The sequence below is a fragment of the Bombina bombina genome, chromosome 11 (assembly GCF_027579735.1).
Source record: "Bombina bombina isolate aBomBom1 chromosome 11, aBomBom1.pri, whole genome shotgun sequence".
Classification (NCBI taxonomy): domain Eukaryota; kingdom Metazoa; phylum Chordata; class Amphibia; order Anura; family Bombinatoridae; genus Bombina; species Bombina bombina.
The window spans coordinates 147428214-147445795 of record NC_069509.1 but is presented as its reverse complement, the minus strand read 5'-3'; the positions used below and the strand labels follow the sequence as shown (position 1 = coordinate 147445795).

Here is a 17582-nt window from a genome sequence, read left to right as displayed (position 1 = left end):
AGTGATTCTAGTACCTTTAGAACAAAATGTGAAGTACCTAAAACCATATTACTGTTTTGATTAAAGAAAATACCTCCAATCATTCTCTTCGGTGGGAGTGCAGGCACCATTCGATAAGGATACTTCTGCAAAAGCATCTCTTGAAAGACCACAAAGTCGTTGTATCTTCTATACACAGAAGACTTAAAAAACTGCAGAAACAGAGAAGGTTTGATAAAAATACATTCACATACCAAAACATGCAGAGGGCATAAGCCTTTTTTTTTTACTGGTCTACTCTAGTTCATGTTAGTTTCTTCCCTATTGCCCGTTTATATTATATTGACCCTAGTATTTGATTTCACTGGGCGATACCACAAGAGCCCTGGTGTGGACCCAGCATTACAAAGGTGAAAGAATGGCAACCTTGCACTACACTGGGATTATGAAATTGCATGGAAATGTGATCATGTGATGTCAGCTAACACTGTGGCACCCACAGAATTCTGGGAATTGTTGTTATACTGGAAGGCAAGGACTTTGGATTACACTATAGAAACTGCAATTGAGCACTAAAATCTACCTAGCTCCGTATGGTTATGGAGAAGTGCATTTGCTAGAAATGGATACTGACTTTGACCCTCTCCCACCAGTGCTGCTTGAATCATGTGACTGTTTCCATAACTTTGTAATAAAGGATAATTGCATCATATTTTTGTTTTAAAAAAAATAAAAATAATAATGTTTATTTGAGAGTTAACAGAACATAAAACCCAACATTTTTCTTTCATGATTCAGATAAAACATATCATTTTAAACAACTTTCCAATTTACATCCATCATCAAATTTGTTTCCTTCTCTTTGTGTCCTTTGTTGAAGGAGCAGTATTGCACTACTGGGAGCTAGCTGAACACACTGGGTGAGCCAACAACAACAGGCATATTAGTGCAGCCATCAATCAGCAGCTAGCTCCCAGTCGTGCACTGCTGCTCTTAAGCCTACCTAGGTATGCTTTTAAACAAAGGATATAGAGGGAACAAAGAAAATTAGATAATACAAGTAAATTAGAAAGTGATTAAAAATGGCATGAAAGAAACGTTTAGGGTTTTATGTCCCTTTAAGTTAACCGTACTGTACCCACCTCATGGACCAGTATTAGTCAAGGTAAGGTTAATGAGGGATGCTGTATTTTTTTAACTCAATCTTTAAAATACATTTATATCATCCACTTAAAGAAGAGTTTAGGTATAAAAAACAAAAACTTGTTTTTTCTGGCAAACATTAAAAGACTGTAATGCAAATTAAATCACTCTTTTACAGTAATAGAAAACAACAACAACAAAAAAACAACACTTTAAGGGCTGTTATTGTGGAACAGAGCATGCCATTTTATTTCCCGCCACCTTTCAAATCTAGGTGTTTAATCCCCGCAATTAGGTTAAACGCATAGTTAAAATCATTCTCAGGAACAACAGAGCACTGCTAGTCCCGAATGGAAGGAGTCAGTGACCCAATCAGCAGCAGTAGCCACACTACCCAGTTGTGAAACTGCCACTGACAAATGGTTCACCAGCAGTTTTCGGTGGGAACCATTTCTCTGTGGCTCCCACAAGTACTTATGTAACTATGTTCAGAAGGGTTACTAGGGATAAAGTAACATGATCTAACTAATAAGAGCATTTCATTTTTGTATTATAATATCCCATTAAAGTGCCTTTAAGTATGCCTCTGCGCACACGACAAAAGTTAGCATTTATAACACTACCTTTAGGTTGCATGTATAAGATGTATTATGATCTGTAAATATTGTGTAAATGACATAAGATATTATTGTTTATACTTCATTCCATCCCCTCTCCAAACTGTCCCATTGTAAAGTTGCAAATATTCCAAAATCCAAACCATTCCGAAATCCCCCCAGGCGGAGGCAAAACAGATAGTGAAGATGTGTGAATTACAGTGCATCATATTTATGCATGATGTAGTGACTTGATGCACTCTGAGAAGATCATGTTACATCGGGTTTACTCACAGCCACTTGGGTAATATCAGGTTTACCTGGGTAGTGCTAGGATTACCCAAATTTCACACTTTACCTGGAACATATATCTATCTTTCTATCTATATCTATCAAGCAAAAAAAAAATCTAAAATTCTTTGAGGAACCTCAGAGTACGGATGTCTTAGAAAATGTTGCTAGTGCAGGGAGCTCCCTGTTTGGATGCATGATTTAAGTACACAGTTTTTTTTTTTTATTAAAAGGTACATTTAACAGTTAATACATTTTATAAGCCTAGTATTGAGGCTAGTCCCCGCCTCCCTCTAATCATGGGTCCTGCCATGTTGAAATTTAGCTATCACTGCATTCCAGTGCTGATGCGTTTGCACATGTGCAGAAACGCTCCTTCAGATACCTGCAGTGAAACCTAGGTTCCAAAATGGCGGTACCGATAACTTGAGGGAGGTGAATGAAATGTATTCAGTGTTTAATGTCCCTTAAAAAAAAAAAGAAGATCAATAAAAATAAATCTGAGGGCAACACCCAGTAATGGTGGGTCTAAGGGCCACCTGTTAGATTATACTCACACATATGCTAAAAATAACTGTTCAAAAAGAAAATGTGATTTTAACATTTACAAGAGAAAATTAATTTTAATTTTACTTTATGTAATACTGAAATATACACAGTTTGGTACAAATACCCATACTTTTATGCTTTTTATTTTAAGGACTAGCACTGGCCACACACACAAAAAAACCTTGGTGGGCTAGATGTTCCCATAGGCAGTAATTTTGGCGGCACTGATGTAAAACTCTTAAACTTTCTGAAAATCTTAAAAAACAGAATTTATGCTTACCTGATAAATTACTTTCTCCAACGGTGTGTCCGGTCCACGGCGTCATCCTTACTTGTGGGATATTCTCTTCCCCAACAGGAAATGGCAAAGAGCCCAGCAAAGCTGGTCACATGATCCCTCCTAGGCTCCGCCTACCCCAGTCATTCGACCGACGTACAGGAGGAAATATGCATAGGAGAAACCATATGATACCCTGGTGACTGTAGTTAGAGAAAATAATTCATCAGACCTGATTAAAAAAACCAGGGCGGGCCGTGGACCGGACACACCGTTGGAGAAAGTAATTTATCAGGTAAGCATAAATTCTGTTTTCTCCAACATAGGTGTGTCCGGTCCACGGCGTCATCCTTACTTGTGGGAACCAATACCAAAGCTTTAGGACACGGATGAAGGGAGGGAGCAAATCAGGTCACCTAAATGGAAGGCACCACGGCTTGCAAAACCTTTCTCCCAAAAATAGCCTCTGAAGAAGCAAAAGTATCAAATTTGTAAAATTTGGCAAAAGTGTGCAGTGAAGACCAAGTCGCTGCCTTACATATCTGGTCAACAGAAGCCTCGTTCTTGAAGGCCCATGTGGAAGCCACAGCCCTAGTGGAATGAGCTGTGATTCTTTCAGGAGGCTGCCGTCCGGCAGTCTCATAAGCCAATCGGATAATGCTTTTAAGCCAAAAAGAAAGAGAGGTAGAAGTTGCTTTTTGACCTCTCCTTTTACCAGAATAAACAAACAAAGACGATGTTTGTCTGAAATCTTTAGTGGCCTCTAAATAGAATTTTAGAGCACGGACTACGTCCAAATTGTGTAACAAACGTTCCTTCTTTGAAACTGGATTCGGACACAAAGAAGGTACAACTATCTCCTGGTTAATATTCTTGTTGGAGACAACTTTCGGAAGAAAACCAGGCTTAGTACGCAAAACCACCTTATCTGCATGGAACACCAGATAGGGCGGAGAACACTGCAGAGCAGATAACTCAGAAACTCTTCTAGCAGAAGAAATTGCAACCAAAAACAAAACTTTCCAAGATAATAACTTAATATCTACGGAATGTAAGGGTTCAAACGGAACCCCTTGAAGAACTGAAAGAACTAGATTAAGACTCCAGGGAGGAGTCAAAGGTCTGTAAACAGGCTTGATTCTAACCAGAGCCTGAACAAACGCTTGAACGTCTGGCACAGCTGCCAGCCTTTTGTGAAGTAAAACAGATAACGCAGAGATCTGTCCCTTCAGAGAACTTGCAGATAATCCTTTCTCCAAACCTTCTTGTAGAAAGGATAGAATCTTAGGAATTTTTATCTTGTTCCATGGGAATCCTTTAGATTCACACCAACAGATATATTTTTTCCATATCTTATGGTAAATTTTTCTAGTTACAGGCTTTCTAGCCTGAATCAGAGTATCTATTACAGAATCTGAAAACCCACGCTTTGATAAAATCAAGCGTTCAATCTCCAAGCAGTCAGTTGGAGGGAGACCAGATTCGGATGTTCGAATGGACCTTGAACAAGAAGGTCCTGTCTCAAAGGTAGCTTCCATGGTGGAGCCGATGACATATTCACCAGGTCTGCATACCAAGTCCTGCGTGGCCACGCAGGAGCTATCAAGATCACCAAAGCCCTCTCCTGATTGATCCTGGCTACCAGCCTGGGAATGAGAGGAAACGGTGGGAATACATAAGCTAGGTTGAAGGTCCAAGGCGCCACTAATGCATCCACTAGAGTCGCCTTGGGATCCCTGGATCTGGACCCGTAACAAGGAACCTTGAAGTTCTGACGAGAGGCCATCAGATCCATGTCTGGAATGCCCCATAATTGAGTTATTTGGGCAAAGATTTCCGGGTGGAGTTCCCACTCCCCCGGATGGAATGTCTGACGACTCAGAAAATCCGCTTCCCAATTTTCCACTCCTGGGATGTGGATTGCAGACAAGTGGCAGGAGTGATCCTCCGCCCATTGAATTATCTTGGTCACTTCCTCCATCGCCAGGGAACTCCTTGTTCCCCCCTGATGGTTGATATATGCAACTGTCGTCATGTTGTCTGATTGAAACCTTATGAATTTGGCCTTTGCTAGATGAGGCCAAGCTTTGAGAGCATTGAATATCGCTCTCAGTTCCAGAATGTTTATCGGGAGAAGAGATTCTTCCCGAGACCATAGACCCTGAGCTTTCAGGGGTTCCCAGACCGCGCCCCAGCCCACCAGACTGGCGTCGGTCGTGACAATGACCCACTCTGGTCTGCGGAAGCTCATTCCCTGTGACAGGTTGTCCAGGATCAGCCACCAACGGAGTGAATCTCTGGTCCTTTGATCTACTTGAATCATCGGAGACAAGTCTGTATAATCCCCATTCCACTGTCTGAGCATGCACAGTTGTAATGGTCTTAGATGAATTTGTGCAAAAGGAACTATGTCCATTGCTGCAACCATCAATCGTATTACTTCCATGCACTGCGCTATGGAAGGACGAAGAACAGAATGAAGTACTTGACAAGAGCTTAGAAGTTTTGATTTTCTGACCTCTGTCAGAAAAATCCTCATTTCTAAGGAGTCTATTATTGTTCCCAAGAAGGGAACTCTTGTTGACGGGGAAAGAGAACTTTTTTCTATGTTCACTTTCCATCCGTGAGATCTGAGAAAGGCTAGGACGATGTCCGTATGAGCCTTTGCTTTTGACAGAGACGACGCTTGAATCAGGATGTCGTCCAAGTACGGTACTACTGCAATGCCCCTTGGTCTTAGAACCGCTAGAAGGGACCCTAGTACCTTTGTGAAAATTCTCGGAGCAGTGGCTAATCCGAATGGAAGTGCCACAAACTGGTAATGCTTGTCCAGAAAAGCGAACCTTAGGAACTGATGATGTTCCTTGTGGATAGGAATATGTAGGTACGCATCCTTTAAATCCACCGTGGTCATAAATTGACCTTCCTGGATGGTAGGAAGGATCGTTCGAATGGTTTCCATTTTGAACGATGGAACCCTGAGAAATTTGTTTAGGATCTTGAGATCTAAAATTGGTCTGAATGTTCCCTCTTTTTTGGGAACTATGAACAGGTTGGAGTAAAACCCCATCCCTTGTTCTCCTATTGGAACTGGATGAATTACTCCCATCTTTAACAGGTCTTCTACACAATGTAAGAATGCCTGTCTTTTTATTTGGTTTGAAGATAATTGAGACCTGTGGAACCTTCCCCTTGGGGGTAGTTCCTTGAATTCCAGGAGATAACCTTGAGAAACTATTTCTAGTGCCCAAGGATCCTGAACATCTCTTGCCCAGGCCTGAGCAAAGAGAGAAAGTCCCCCACCAGATCCGGTCCCGGATTGGGGGCCATCCCTTCATGCTGTTTTGGTAGCAGTGGTAGGCTTCTTGGCCTGCTTACCCTTGTTCCAGCCTTGCATCGGTCTCCAGGCTGGTTTGGGTTGAGAAGTATTACCCTCTTGCTTAGAGGATGTAGAAGTAGAGGCTGGTCCGTTTCTGCGAAAGGGACGAAAATTAGGCTTATTTCTAGCCTTAAAAGACCTATCCTGAGGAAGGGCGTGGCCCTTTCCCCCGGTGATGTCTGAAATAATCTCTTTCAAATCAGGACCAAACAGTGTTTTGCCCTTGAAAGGGATGTTAAGCAATTTTGTCTTGGAAGACACATCCGCTGACCAAGACTTTAGCCAAAGCGCTCTGCGCGCCACGATAGCAAACCCTGAATTTTTCGCCGCTAATCTAGCTAATTGCAAAGCGGCATCTAGAATAAAAGAGTTAGCCAATTTAAGTGCTTGAACTCTGTCCATAACCTCCTCATACGAAGATTCTTTATTGAGCGACTTTTCTAGTTCTTCGAACCAGAAACACGCTGCCGTAGTGACAGGAACAATGCATGAAATTGGTTGTAGAAGGTAACCTTGCTGAACAAACATCTTTTTAAGCAAACCCTCTAATTTTTTATCCATAGGATCTTTGAAAGCACAACTATCTTCTATGGGAATAGTAGTGCGTTTGTTTAGAGTAGAGACCGCCCCCTCGACCTTAGGGACTGTCTGCCATAAGTCCTTTCTGGGGTCGACTATAGGAAATAATTTCTTAAATATAGGGGGAGGAACAAAAGGTATGCCGGGCCTTTCCCATTCCTTATTTACTATGTCCGCCACCCGCTTGGGTATAGGAAAAACATCGGGGGGCACCGGAACCTCTAGGAACTTGTCCATCTTACATAATTTCTCTGGAATGACCAAATTGTCACAATCATCCAGAGTAGATAATACCTCCTTAAGCAGTGCGCGGAGATGTTCTAATTTAAATTTAAATGTTACAACATCAGGTTCAGCTTGTTGAGAAATTTTTCCTGAATCTGAAATTTCTCCCTCAGACAAAACCTCCCTCCTGGCCCCTTCAGATTGGTGTGAGGGTATGTCAGAAACGTTATCATCAGCGTCCTCTTGCTCTTCAGTGTTTAAAACAGAGCAATCGCGCTTTCTCTGATAAGTAGGCATTTTAGATAAAATATTTGCAATAGAATTATCCATAACAGCCGTTAATTGTTGCATAGTAATAAGTATTGGCGCACTAGATGTACTAGGGGCCTCTTGTGTGGGCAAAACTGGTGTAGACACAGAAGGGGGTGATGCAGTACCATGCTTACTCCCCTCATTTGAAGAATCATCTTGGGCACTATTATTATCTGTGGCATCATTGTCCCTACTTTGTTTGGACACTATGTCACAATTATCACATATATTTAAATGGGGAGACACATTGGCTTTCATACATATAGAACATCGCTTATCTGATGGTTCAGACATGTTAAACAGGCTTAAACTTGTCAACAAAGCACAAAAAACGTTTTAAAATAAAACCGTTACTGTCACTTTAAATTTTAAACAGAACACACTTTATTACTGAATATGCGAAAAAGCATGAAGCAATTGTTCAAAGTTCACCAAAATTTCACCACAGTGTCTTAAAGCCTTAAAAGTATTGCACACCAAATTTGAAAGCTTTAACCCTTAAAATAACGGAACCCCTATACAGTCCCAGGTATCTGCTTTGCTGAGACCCAACCAAGCCCAGAGGGGAATACGATACCAAATGACGCCTTCTATAAGCTTTTTCAGTGGTTCTTAGCTCCTCACACATGCATCTGCATGCCTTGCTTTCCAAAAACAACTGCGCATTAGTGGCGCGAAAATGAGGCTCTGCCTATAACTAGAGAAGGCCCCCATCTGAAAAAGGTGTCCATACAGTGCCTGCCGTTTTTTAACAACAATCCCCAAGATTATAATAACTATAAAGAGTTATAATCTGTCAAATATGCTTAGCAAAGTAATCGTTTTAGCCCAGAAAAATGTCTACCAGTTTTTTAAGCCCTTATAAAGCCCTTTATTCTTTTACTTAATCTAAGAAAATGGCTTACCGGTCCCCATAGGGAAAATGACAGCCTTCCAGCATTACAAAGTCTTGTTAGAAATGTGGCCAGTCATACCTCAGGCAGAAAAGTCTGCCAACTGCTTCCCCCAACTGAAGTTACTTCATCTCAACAGTCCTGTGTGGAAACAGCAATCGATTTTAGTAACGTTTGCTAAAATCATCTTCCTCTTACAAACAGAAATCTTCTTCTCTTTTCTGTTTCAGAGTAAATAGTACATACCAGCACTATTTTAAAATAACAAACACTTGATTGAAGAATAAAAACTACATTTAAACACCAAAAAACTCTTAGCCATCTCCGTGGAGATGTTGCCTGTGCAACGGCAAAGAGAATGACTGGGGTAGGCGGAGCCTAGGAGGGATCATGTGACCAGCTTTGCTGGGCTCTTTGCCATTTCCTGTTGGGGAAGAGAATATCCCACAAGTAAGGATGACGCCGTGGACCGGACACACCTATGTTGGAGAAATGAAAACTACAAAATGTATAACTCACCTGGCTTGAAACCTCATACTCCACATGTTTAAGAAATAACCCCTTTTTCTCTGGAATTAGCTCAACCTGCACCGTATCATGACCGAGAAGTTCTTGCAAGGTGTGCGGCAACATCATCGGGTTTCTCTCAGCCAACTGCATGGTATTTTATAGCTCACTTGCCCAACACCTTGAGAAATCTACAAACAAATAAATAATCAGAACAATAGATACCAGACACCAACTAAACCAACAGATAAACATTTCTATATGTTTTCTTTTTCAAGCATATAATGGCACATTTTAGGATTTCAGTTATCAGTTTTATACTGAATGATAGAACATTTAACCCTTGCAGTAGAAGAATATAAGTATTAGTGAGTATATGGCCTCTGATCACTAGATAAAACAAGTCTTCTGGAATTTTAAGGAGGCACGTAATCACCCCACACTCACACATATATCCATCCCTCTCTTTCCAGCTTGAAATAGCTAGGCAAGAACCTTCGTGTGAATGATTTGTATAAATGTAGAAAGCAGTAGGCATGGGAATTTGGTATTTGTTATAAAAACAAATGATGAATATATCTACAGGCTGCCAGTGCCTTTGGCTATTTTCAAAGCTAAATTTATTAGTTGTGTGTTGCACTTATGCACTAATAAATCTGGCGCTCAAAAATAGTTGAATACAGCAGCCCACAGACATATTCAGCATTTGTTTCAATAACAAAATAACAAATGCCAAATTTTTGCCCATGCCTAGAAAAGAGTTAGACCATAGAACAACTCAGAGCTATATGTACAAGTCACGTTTGTGCCAAGCAAGGAAGCCCTTCATATGGTTCTATCAGGAGTATGCAGAAATTGATTTATTTGTAAGCATACTCATGGTTTTCTTTTGCAGCAGTACTAGGTACTTGTGGGTCAGTAAAAAAGCTGACCCAAATGAAGACAAGGGTGGCAAAAAACAAACAAACCTCTGATTAAGTCTGAGGAAGCACCATCTATAAGAAGCTACTAACGCTCACACCAATTCAAACTTGCAGAATTTAGTGAAGGTATCCAAAGAAGACGAAGTAAGTACCCTGCATAACTGCTCAACTATGATGATAGACTAAGGATGCTGCAACCATTTGAATATAATGAACTCAGATTTTAAAAGGACCTCTATTCCGACCCCATAAACTTTATTTACACAAATGAAAGAATGTATACATGCTTGATATACAAGGAATGTAGGAGAACAATCCTCTCCATTTGTCAAGACAATGTAAACAACATCATTGCTGATTGCAGAGGACATTTATCTAGGAGTATCCTTCTTAAAATATAGTCCATGGTATCTAATTTGAATTGTACACATCTTAAAACTTTGAAATAATGAACAAGAGAAAAAGATTAAGAACTCACAGAAAACCCCTAGTAACATTTAGACCAAATGGGCACCATTTATAGCTCAAAATTGGGGAGGGACAAGATAAATCAGTTTTTAGCGGTTAATAGTCTCTTGACACTGCATTTAATTTATAGAACCTCAGATCAAAATAGATACAACACTGAAGGAAGAGAAAGAAAAAAAAAAGGGGGGGGGAGGCGCAAACAAAACAGCTTGGTGATGGGAGATCATATTACCTACTTTTAAGATACAATTGTTGAGTCAATAACAGTATTACACCTGATAAGGTCTGAAAGCATTAAAAAATGTTTATTTTATATTTTAGGGTATCCTTGTAGGTTGCATTGATTATAATAATTAAGCTAAATCCATTAATATTTGTATTGAATGCACCTACTACACATCAACGTCTACCAAGAAAGCAAAGTTACTGTTCAGAGTGCAATATGAAATGTCACCAAGTCTGCCCAAATTTCCTATAAAATGTAAACGTAATTAGGCCGTAGGATAGCCTTATGCTATGGCCCCTATTTAAGAAAGTCTGGCGGACCTGATCCAACAGTGCGGATCAGGTCCGCCAGACCTCGCTGAATACGGCGAGCAATACGCTCGCCTTATTCAGCATTGCAACAGCAGCTGTTGGTGCAACGCCGCCCCCTGCAGACTCGTGGCCAGCAGGGGGGTGTCAATCAACCCGATCGCACTCGATCGGGTTGATTTCCGGCGATGTCTGTCCGCCTGCTCAGAGGCGGCGGACAGGTTATAGAGCAGCGGTCTTTGTGACCGCTGCTTCATAACTGTTTTTTCTGGCGCCCCTGCAGGCTCGCCATGAAACAAGGGTCATCAAGCTCCATTCAGAGCTTGATAGATAGGCCCCTATATGTGCACATGTCTTTAGTACAGTCACTATGGCAGCAGTGTTTTGCAACATTGTATAATAAAGCTACAAATAATGTTGCAGAACACTGCTGAATAGAGTACTAAAGACACATGCACACTCCTGAGCTCTTATGAGCCTACCTAGTTTTACTCTTCAATAAAAGATACCAAGAGAACAAAATAAATTTGGAAAGTTGTTTAAAATTACATGCTCTATCCGAATCATAAAAGTTTATTTTTTGACTTCACTGTCCCTTTAAGCCCCTTAATATACTTGAAAGTCTCTATGAAGTCACCTTGTTAACTTTTCTCCTCTAAGCTTAACATATTTAGGTAATTGAGCCTATCTTTGCAAGTTTTAGACCATGTACCATTTTAGTAGCCATGATTTGAACAGATTCCAGTTTATTTACATTGTTCTACAGATATGGCCTCCAGAACGGCACACAAAGACTCAAGATGAGGCCTAACTAGTGATAAGTAAAGTGGCATAAGAACCTTACTATTTCTGTTGCAAATACTTCTACCTATTCAACATAACATTCTACTGGCCTTACTTGATGCAATACTACATTGTTTACCAAATATGAAATAATCGGAAATAATAATTCCGAAGTCCCGTTCCTCTTTTGTAACAGTAAGAAAAGTGTCATTGAGTCCATAATTTACCTTTGGAATGTTCTTTCCTAAATGCATGGCCTTTGTGATATTGTACTGTAGATCCTAGTCATTTGTGTAATCCTCCAATTTTTTTTGTAATCACTTCACATTTGAGCCACCCCCCCCCCCCCCGGAACTACAACTCTATCACAAATTTTAGTTATATATGCAAACAGACATATCTTCCCATGTAGCCCTTTGCAGAGTTTGCTAAAAAATATATTAAACAAAAGACTGCCGCCCCTGAGGAACCCCACTAGTAACCGCCCCCTCCTTTGAAAGCAATTCATTTTTTAAGACACGTTGTTGTCTATCTTTTAGCCAGTATTCGACCCACATCATTCAGTCTAGATCAGGGAAATAAAGGGAAATATGTTTTCCCAGCAAAACCCCATGTGTTGTGCTTTTAACTTTATTGCATGGATCTGGATTTTTGTGGGACAGTGTGAAATGTTTGCTGAAATCTAGATAAGCTAGAACTACTACTCCACCCTGGTCACATTTTGGTTACAAAGTCAAAGAAGTCAAATAGATTAGTCTGACATGATCTTCTTGAAGTAAACCCATGCTGTTTCTGGTCTTCTAACTTGTTCATCTTTATCTAAATCATAATACTTTACTTTAAAAGCATTTCCATTTATTTTCCTAATCCCTACTACTGAAGTTAAACTGACAAGTCTATAATTACCAGAGTCTTCCTTCTACCCTTTTTATGAAGAGGTACTACATTAGCTATTTTCTATTCAACTGGGTCAACTCCTGTCAATAGGGATTGATTAAATAGACCAGCTAATGGGACAGCTAACACAGCTCTATCAAAGCTCCCTTAAAACTCTTGGATGAATAAGATGTCTTTTTGTCTTTACAATATGTCTTACTTCTCTTACCATGCTGGTTTCCTTTTTCTTTTACAGACATGCCTAACACAATTTACAGATGCCATCTAAGTGGCATACCCCAATGTTCCCACTGTTGTGCTCCCATAATAATAGTTTGCCCTTTTAAGAGTTGTTTAGGTATTAAAATGTATCTATAAATAAAGAAAAATAAACAAGTTGTTGCTTCTTAGTCTTGGGTAGAGACCTCAAGCTGAAAATGTAGCCGTCCTCAAGCAGGGCATTGTTTCCTCCTCTAAACGGGTATGGATGGAAGAGTACTAAACCTGATTTATTATTCTCATATACAAGCTAACAAAGACTACCTGTAACTTAAAGGGACACTAAACCCATTTTTTTTCTTTCATGATTCAGATAGAGCATGCAATTTTAAGCAACTTTCTTATTTACTTCTACAATCAATTTTTCTTCATTCTCTTGCTATCTTTATTTGAAAAAGAAGGCATCTAAGCTAAGGAGCCAGCCATTTTTTGGTTCAGACCATGGACAGCACTTTTTTATTGGTTTTGTCCAATCAGCAAAGACAACCCAGGTTGTTCACCAAAAATGGGCTGGAATCTAAACTTACATTTTTGCTTTTCAAATAAAGATACCAAGAGAATGAAGAAAATTGGATAATAGGAGTAAATTAGAAAGTTGCTTAAAATTGCATGATCTATCTGAATCATGAAAGAAAAAAAATGAGTTCAGTGCCCCTTTAAAGAGATATGTTACCCATATAATAAAACGCTTATGAGGAATATCTGTAAAAATGTATTAGAAAATATGATACAAACATCTCTATGTAAAAAGAAGATGTTTTAACTTAAAATTCTCTCAGTAGCCACATCCCATTGTAGAGGAACATAAAGCGTCCAATTCAGATGTTTTTCCTGGAAATAGTAAGGGAACGTGAATCTAGGATGTGAAAATACAGTGACTCTTTCACAAAAAACAACGCGTTTCAGCAAATAGCCTTTATCAACCTCCAGAAAGGATTTTTGCCTAAACCCAATGATCTTTTGTCCATAGAAGGCTCCGTAGTTTGTTATACAGAGGAGACAAAAACGGTAAAGATCTGAATGATTTCAAAATCTAGCTGCACAGAGTTGGGTTAATTCTGAGAATTACAGGCGGGAGGAAAAAGGTTTGGGAGACGGAGAAGGAACTTAGGACCCCAGAATTGATGGTGTAAGCAAGAAGTGACACCTGTTGGTTTAAAATGTTGGCCTACTGGTAACAAGTTTGTCTTTTAGCAACTTTTTACCAAACTTCTCACCTTGGAAATGTTACAGAATTTTTTATCTTGGACACTAATGATTTTCTTTAAAATCAATTGTATTAAATGAATGTGGAGTTTTTACTGTTTTAATGCAATTTATTATGTGAATTTCCATTGATGATTTCATGCAATTAATTAAATCCATATCAAATTCAGATGCTACATATTAGGCTACTCTTGTAGCTATACAAGTAATTGACTTCAAATATATATTATTGGGAGCTTGCGTTTAATAGGATTGCAATAAGTGTATTGGAGGAATCCCTATTAAAAACCTGTGGCTTTATAAGGGTGTTTTTACAGCGCAGTGACAACCTTTAGCGTTTTCTCCTTTATTTTTTATCATGTAGATTAAAGTAAAATGCTTGTGAATTGATCCAAGTTTTAAATGAAGAAAAACCCGGGAATTTTTTTCTCTCTCAGTTGTGTCAAGGATAAATCAGAATGTATGTCCCTTTAATACCTGAGTATATTTGTCAGACCAGTATTTATAATACATCGATGTCAACTTACAGTAAGGGTTTAACCCTTTCACTGCCAAACAATTTTTACACCACAGTTCTGAGCCAATTTTGAGATTTTTCATTTTTCTTTTTTTTTGCTATTGAAAGTCAAATTTCAGTGAGTGACCCATATAAATTATATATATTTTTTTTTCAGCAGGCCCAGCAGGTTCAGAATATACGATTATTATATTTGTATTTCATCACATGCGAGATAGCTGCAGCAAAAACTGTAATAAATAAAATAAAAAAATAAATGCATATTTTTGTTAAAGGGACAGTCTAGTAAAAAATAAACTTTCATTATTCAGAAAGGGCATGTCATTTTAACCCCTTTAACTGTGTGTCACCATCTGTAACGATCTTCTGCTGGAACCGGCGGGAGGAAATGGGAGGGGTCCTACGCTACGGAAACATTTGTAATAAAGGGACAAGGAGGGATGAGGCAGCTACACTGCACATCAGTGTTTTTATATATATATATATAATGTTTATAGGTACTGGCAGACAGCTGCCAGTACATAAGATGGCACCTAACAGTTAGAGGGGGGAGGTTTAGAGAGCTGTTTGGGGGAGGATCAGGGAGGTTGAGTGCTAAGGGGGGATCCTACACTGCAGATTTTTTTTAATATTATTATTATTATTATTATACCTCCCCCTCACATTTTCATACTGGCAGACTGTCTCAGGTAGAAGGCCAATCTCTACACTTAAGCTAACTTTAACCTTTAAAGCTACCTAATTAACCCCTTCACTGCCGGGAATAATAGAAGTGTGGTGCGTACATGCAATTAGCAGCCTTCTAATTGCCAAAAAGTAATGGCAAAGCCATAAACTGTATATGTCTGCTATTTGTGAACAAAGGGGATCCCAGAGAAACTTTTACAAACATTTGTGCCATGATTTTGGGCAAGTTTTTGTCTGGAAGTGCGGGTAGTGAAGGGGTTAAACAACTTTCCAATGTACTTTTATCATCAATTTTGCTTTGTTCTCTTGGTATTCTTAGTTGAATGCTAAATCCAGGAGGCTCATATGCTAATTTCTTAGCCCTTGAAGGTCACCTCTTATCTGAATGCATGACATTTTTTTCACAACTAGAGGGCGTTAGTTTATGTGTGCCATATAGATAACATTGTGCTCACGCCCGTGGAGTTACCTAGGAGTCAGCACTGATTGGCTAAAAAACAAGTCTGTCAAAAGAACTGAGATAAGGGGGCAGTCTGCAGAGGCTTAAAAAGAAGGTAATCACAGAGATAAAAAGTGCATCTTTTTAAGCAAAAATTCTGGTGTAGACTGTCCCTAAGATTTTAGTAAAATATATTGAAAATGACCAGAAGACCACTGCTGTTACTGTGACCAATTTACTAAATTGTTTTCAAGGGTAGCCATATATGAAATAGGGCCCCCTAGGGCTTTTTAATATAGATTAGAGAAGCCCCTGTGTGCAGAATAGAAATAAAAGCACTTTTTTCTTGCAAGATGTTCACCGTTACCACAGTGATCACCAAACTATACAAACACATTTCATATAGGGTCTTTTCTACTATATAATAAACTTTATAAGTGATCTCTAGACATAATAGATTTTTTTATTGGGCAAATAAAGTTCCATTCCCAGGGAAACCCCATGTGTTGTGCTTTTTACTTTATTACATAGATCTGGATTTTTGTGGCTTTCCAGTACCCCTACAATTTGACAGAGCAGACAATTCTCTTTCAAATAAGGGGTCTTGGAGGTCTGTAGCTTGTAAGGGAAATGAGATTAAAGGGACACTGAACCCAATTTTTTTCTTTCACGATTTAGATAGAGCATGCAATTTTAAGCAACTTTCTAATTTACTCCTATTATCATTTTTTTTTCGTTCTCTTGCTATCTTTATTTTAAAATCAGGAATGTAAATCTTAGCAGCCAGCCCATTTTAGGTTCAGCACCATGGTTAGTGCTTGCGTATTGGAGGCTTACATTTACCCACCAATAAGCAAGTATAACCCAGGTTCTCAACCAAAAAAAAAATGCATCACATTCCTGCTTTTTAAATAAAGATAGCAAGAGAACAAAAAAAATAATAGGAGTAGAAAGTTGCTTAAAATTGCATGCTCTATCTGAATCACAAAATATTTTTTTGGGATTTAGTGTCCCTTTAAGGGGTTTGAACAGCCAACCCCCATCCAACTTCCTTCCCTGCCTGTCACAGTATGCTCCCGCCCCCTCTATGATGTTACCATGCACGTTTGTGGTGACATCAGTTGCACTCCCAAGTAGCTCTGGGAGAGCTGCCCACTATACTACTAACATTCAGGCCTACAGTTAAAGGGACAGTCTACACCAGAATTTTTATTGTTTTAAAAGATAGATAATCCCTTTATTACCCATTCCCCAGTTTTGCATAACCAACACTGTTATATTAATATACTTTTTACCTCTGTAATTACCTTGTATCTAAGCTTCTGGAGACTGCCCCTTTATTTCAGCTCTTTTGACAGACTTGCAGTTAATCCAATCAGTGCCTGCTCCCAGATAACTTCACGTGCACAAGCACAGTGCTATCTATATGAAATACGTGAACTAACACCCTCTAGTGGTGAAAAACTGTTAAAATGCATTCTGAAAAGAGGTGGCCTTCAAGGTCTAAGAAATTACCATATGAACCTCCTAGGTTAAGCTTTCAACTAAGAATAACATGAGAACAAAGCAAAATTGGTGATAAAAGTAAATTGGAAAATTGTTTAAAATGACATGCTCTATCTGAATCATGAAAGTTTATTTTGGCCTAGACTGTCCCTTTAAGGAGAATCGCTAATCTGGTGCTGTGATCAGTGATTCCCCTTAATGATGAGAACGGGTCGTCATGTCCTTACAGGCAGCACTTTGCATGACAAACCATTCTCTTCATAAGCATCAAAGTGGTTAAAAGGACATAAAACTCCCAAATTTTGCATTCACGATTCAGATAGAACATACAATTTTAAACAACTTTCCAATTTACTTCTTTTCTTGTTATCCTTTGTTGAAAAGCAGGAAGCTAAGTTCAGGAGTGTGCACGTGTCTGCAGCACTATATGACAGCAGTTTTGCATTAGCAAGAACACTAGATGGCAGCACTATTTCCTGTTATGTAGTTCACCAACAAAGAATAACTTAAGAACAAAGCAAATTTGATAATAGAAATAAATTGGAAACTTTTTTTAAGACGTATTTTCTATCTGAATCATGAAAGAAAAAGTTTGGGTTCTATGTCCCTTTAAACATTATCGCTATAACTAGCT

The 17582-nt window shown here is 39.1% G+C and overlaps 1 protein-coding gene across 2 annotated transcripts in view; it reads right to left on the bottom strand.

Annotated features, from left to right (window-relative positions):
- Window positions 1-17582, bottom strand: part of SNX8 (sorting nexin 8) — a 144690-nt gene that overhangs the window by 95044 nt on the left and 32064 nt on the right. For both annotated transcript variants that reach the window (XM_053695131.1, XM_053695132.1), the window contains exons 2-3: window positions 8743-8921; window positions 74-191 (exon numbers count right to left, since the gene is read on the bottom strand). In XM_053695131.1, coding sequence (XP_053551106.1) covers window positions 74-191; window positions 8743-8883 — 259 coding nt within the window. In that variant the 5' untranslated portion in view covers window positions 8884-8921. The remainder of the gene's footprint in view (window positions 1-73; window positions 192-8742; window positions 8922-17582) is intronic.